We start from the raw sequence: 4,368 nt of genomic DNA, 5'->3' as shown, positions 1-4,368 counted from the left end.
GTGGCTTCTGTGCCAGCCATAGCCAGCAGAGCCCGGGTGGCATTGCTGCTACTAATTGCCACCCAGTCGGGCAGCAGAGAGGGCCTCTCCCACCCCTCCAGGTACAAATTATTCCTAGGGATGTGAAGTTGAGCAATTATGGGAAGAACCTCTGTGTAAAAGGTAAAATTGCTGAGAAATTTATGTACTACCTGCAGTTTTATTGATCTGTAGAGGGAGATAAGAGTCAATACAGAATCTCGGCTAACACTTACAGATACTTTTCTTTTTATTTATTTCTCATGCAGCTAAGAACAGGTATTTCTAAGGCCAACAGCCCCAGTGTGGCCCACAGTGAGATCTAACATTAGCTATTCTTAATGTCAGATTCTGCCCTAGAGGGAGAACGGAGGCAGTGTTTTTGAGTCAGGGATGTTCTGCTTCTTGGGGCCTGCCTATTGGGTATTTGTCCTATGAGTATCAGTCACCAAACTGGATGGCTGGCTGCATGAGGTGGGAGTGCATGAGGTGCTGCTGTCAGATACACTGGGATACCAGGCGTGAACCCAAACAAGACCTTTATTTATTTATTTAAGATTTTTGCCACAGGGTGTGTGCACTTGCTGGAGAGAGGGGAAAAATGAAATCACCCTCTCACCCCTGTAAGATGGCTGTGCCGCATTCCCTTCTTGGGATTTTTGGGCGTGTGCACACACATGCCTGGCATGTTCTTGAAGCTGCTGGGTTCGGGACTTGAACTACATGGTAGGCCATATGGGATCCAACGTCTTAACTACCACACCACCTGCTGACCCAGGTGTGTTGTTTTTTTTTTTTTTTAATGTTTATGTATAAAGGTCTGTTCCTTTTATTCCTGATAGTGCAGATGCACCCAGGTGAGAGAGAAGCACCCTTGACAGGGTCTCATCGTGCTGCGATTCTCCTTTCGCCAGCCCTCCAGCTTGGCAGGATCTTGGCCATGACATGTGCTCCCCGTGTTTCAAGTCGATCGGGCCGGGGATCTGAACCTGCGGTTGGCTGTGCAACCTCCAGCACTACCATTTGCTGCAGACTGTGCCATCAGCTTGGCCACAGTAGGGTTTTAAGTGACTTAAGAGCATGGGGTCTGATCCCGACACATCTCCTGGGTGACTTTGAGCAAATGATGCCACCTCTCTGAGCCTCAGTCTCCTTATCTGGTGTATGGAAACAGCCTGGCTCTGAGGTAGTGGTGACCTGTGACGTGATGTGAATGTGGAGAGGTGCAGTACCTAAGGGCTGTCGGTACATGGCTGTGGTATTAGTACTGTCACCAGTGGCACTCACTGAAAGAGGTCATTAGCGAGGGCGTTCGTTGACCGTGGCATCTGCGATCTGTGTGCTGACACAGCTGGAGTGGCCACTCCAGGAATGTGGCCCATTCTGAGTGGCAGTGAGAGCATGAAGCCCAAGTAAGGTGGCTACCTGCAGACCTAGGGGGTCCAAATGCCAGGCCCCTCGGAGCAGGGCAGAAATGGAATGTGTACCCGGTAGCTTGAGTTTGGGTTCTGGTGCCATACACCTTTGCAACTTCAGACAAGTCACTTTTCCTCATGGAGTCTCAGTTCCTAATCTGTCAAATGGAGTGTGACCCAAATGAGATTATTCATTGACTCTCCAGGTTCACAAGCAATAGCTGATGTCACTGTTGTCCCCAGTAGGTTACTCCATGAGTTTGAGGGGTTTCTGTCCTTAACCTCCCAATCTGCCTAAACGTTGCACCTTGCCCAGTAATCTTTCAGTGGCAGGAATTACTACTTTAACTGCTCAGGTTGAAGAGCACAAATCCCAGGTCCCTAGGCCTCAAGGTCAGGCGGAACCGGGCTGGGTGCAGAGGTGAACCCAAAGGGGACCAGGGCAGTGGCCTGAACTCTGCTGATTGCCCCTGGCCGAAGCCATTAGATGGGAGGAGGTGGGTATTATAAGGGCAGAACTAGCGGCTGCCGGGTCTGTTCTCTCCTTATAGCCCTGGTTTCAATTGGTTTTCCTCCTTGTCCTCTTTTCCTCTCAGGATGATGCCAAGGTCTTAGAGCAGCCAGTGGTTGTGCAGAGTGTGGGCACAGATGGACGCGTCTTCCAATTCCTGGTGTTACAGCTGAACACCACAGACCTGGCCTCTAGTGAAGGCATCAAGAACTTGGTCTGGGTGGACTCCGACCAGCTCCTCTATCAGCATTTTTGGTGTCGTCCAGTGATCAAAAAGAAGGTGGTCGTGGTAAGTCCAGCCGTCTCCTGCCTGGTGATTGGAGCAGGGCCGTGACTTGTCCTACCTGGAGTGAGGCTGGGCTGGTGTTGGAGGGAGGCTCTGTGAGCAGAGTCCTGGCTCTAGGGACCCCGCTGGAGGGCCACTTCAGTCCCACCCAGCACCCAGAACTCCTCCACTGTGGGCCCCCATCCCACTCTCCCTTCAGCTCCCGTTTCCCTCTGCACCCACCTCCAGTCACACCCAGCTCCCCCAGTGCCCCGTATGCTCTGCTGCTCAGCTCAAACTTGTAGATGCCTCATCTTCGGTATAAAGGGCCTCTCTTCTCCCTCTCCCTCCCCCATTTCTCTTCTGCCTGGCCATCACCCACTTGTCCTTCTGAGTCTAGCATAAGCCTTTCTTCTCTGGGAAACCCTCCCTGATTGCCACTGTCCCCACCCCAGCCTCACTCATGTGCCTCAGTGGGCTCCACCTGCCCCTGCACCCGCTCACTGCCCGATCACGCTGTGCTGAAGTCTGCCGTTCACACAGCTCCTCGGGCAGGGCCTGAGGATCACGCAGCCGCTGGTTTCATTCCACACGTAGGGAACGCCTCCCCTGGCACTGGCACTGTCACTGCTGCAGCTGGTGCTCCCTGTGACAGTCCAGGCCTGCTCTCCAAGCAGTGACAGCACTCGGATGAACTCACGACAGAGGCGCCAGTGAAAGCACTGAGGAGAGGCCGAGCTGGGTGGGCCTGAGAGAGGGGTCGGGCTGCGGTGGGGTCTGTGACTGCCTGTGCCTGGGTTTGCCGAAGGAGTCGCCGAGACTGAATGTGTCAACACATCGTTCTTCACCAGGCGCCCCGGCCCTGTCGGCGTTGTCTCTGCCCTTGCCCTTGCCCCAGGCCCCTGGTCTCCCTGCACGGTCACACTCCCTCCTCCGGTCTCTGCTCTCAGCCGTGCTCTCCCTTCGCCACGGTATGACCTTGGATTCACGTGTTCGTCTCTGAGTTAGGGCTTCGTGTCTTCAGGTCCTCTTCAGCCTTCTCTTAGGGAGTGCTGATGTGGTGCTGTCCCGCGGGTTTGGTCAGATGGCATCTGCCCCCTCCCCCCTCCTCCCCTGCCTTCCCGTGTGCCCTGTGCTGGCGCACGCTGGTCTCAGAAACGCCTGCCTTTTCTTCGTCTCTCCGGCCCACTCTCCTTGCCCTTCCACGTGTGAGAGTTGATGGGTTAGTCTTCTTTTCTCTTTCTCTGCATCTTTTTTCTACATCTAAGTGGGGTTTATCACCTTTATCACCACCTGGTTAAGCTTCTTGAGGACCAGATTCAAGTCACCGCTGGGCCTCCTGCATAGGCCACGTACTGAGAGCGGGTGCCACGGAAATGTGGGTGGGATGAGTGAGAGGGTCTTAGAGTTTTAGGTGGAAAAGGACCACAGACCATTGGTTTTGGCGGTTGAAGTACGAGGGACTCCAGAGAGCACGGACGGCAGTGTCAGCAGCTGATGCGGCTGCTAGGCGCTAGGCTCGCTTCCTGCCCCTGACCACAGCCCCTCAGGCCTCTGTTCAGAGCCAACGCCTCGGTTCCCTGTCTCAGACCAGGAGAGAAGTGATTTCAGGGAAGGAAACAGTTATTATCCAGCCACTTAAGATTTACATAAAACTGACCTTTGTTTTAATTGCTGCCATTAAACTCAGTAGCAGGATCCTAATGGGCTGTGTTCTTTCCAGGAACCTGTTGGGCCGACTGGTTTCCAGCCAGAAACGTTCCGGAAGTTTTTAGCTCTGTATTTGCACGGTGCCGTGTGAGCTGAGGACTTGTCTGAGGCCGGAACTCCTTTGGCCCTTCTCTCTCTGAAGAGCCTGTGCCCCGAGTGGTGCCCAGGGCCGCCCGGAGCCTCTGCTCGCTTGGTGGTTTGGTGGTCTTGACGACAATAAAGAGCCCTTGCATTGCATGGGAGCCTGTGCTTGGGGGAGGGCAGTGTCGGGGGGCTCTTGTGGGGCCTTGCCTTGAAGCTCTGCCCTCCACGATATGACCCTGGATTCATGTATTCATCTCCAAGTTATGGTTTCCTTGTCTGAAAATTGGGGCGTACATGACCCACCTTGTTTTGAAGCGTGTAGACTACATGGCTGCCACATGGCAGGTGCTCTGTGATGTGCTAGG

The 4,368-nt window shown here is 54.1% G+C and overlaps 1 protein-coding gene across 1 annotated transcript in view; it reads left to right on the top strand.

The window, feature by feature from the left end:
* Positions 1-4,156, top strand: part of MRPL37 (mitochondrial ribosomal protein L37) — a 20,488-nt gene extending 16,332 nt beyond the window's left edge. The window contains exons 6-7 of the mRNA XM_006146123.1: positions 2,030-2,233; positions 3,933-4,156. Of these exons, the coding sequence (XP_006146185.1) occupies positions 2,030-2,233; positions 3,933-4,010 (282 nt within the window). The 3' untranslated portion in view covers positions 4,011-4,156. The remainder of the gene's footprint in view (positions 1-2,029; positions 2,234-3,932) is intronic.
* Positions 4,157-4,368: the final 212 nt, after the last annotated feature.

This window comes from Tupaia chinensis, unplaced genomic scaffold (assembly GCF_000334495.1).
Source record: "Tupaia chinensis unplaced genomic scaffold, TupChi_1.0 Scaffold000165_2, whole genome shotgun sequence".
Classification (NCBI taxonomy): Eukaryota; Metazoa; Chordata; class Mammalia; order Scandentia; family Tupaiidae; genus Tupaia; species Tupaia belangeri.
This window is presented reverse-complemented; position numbering and strand designations above follow the sequence as displayed.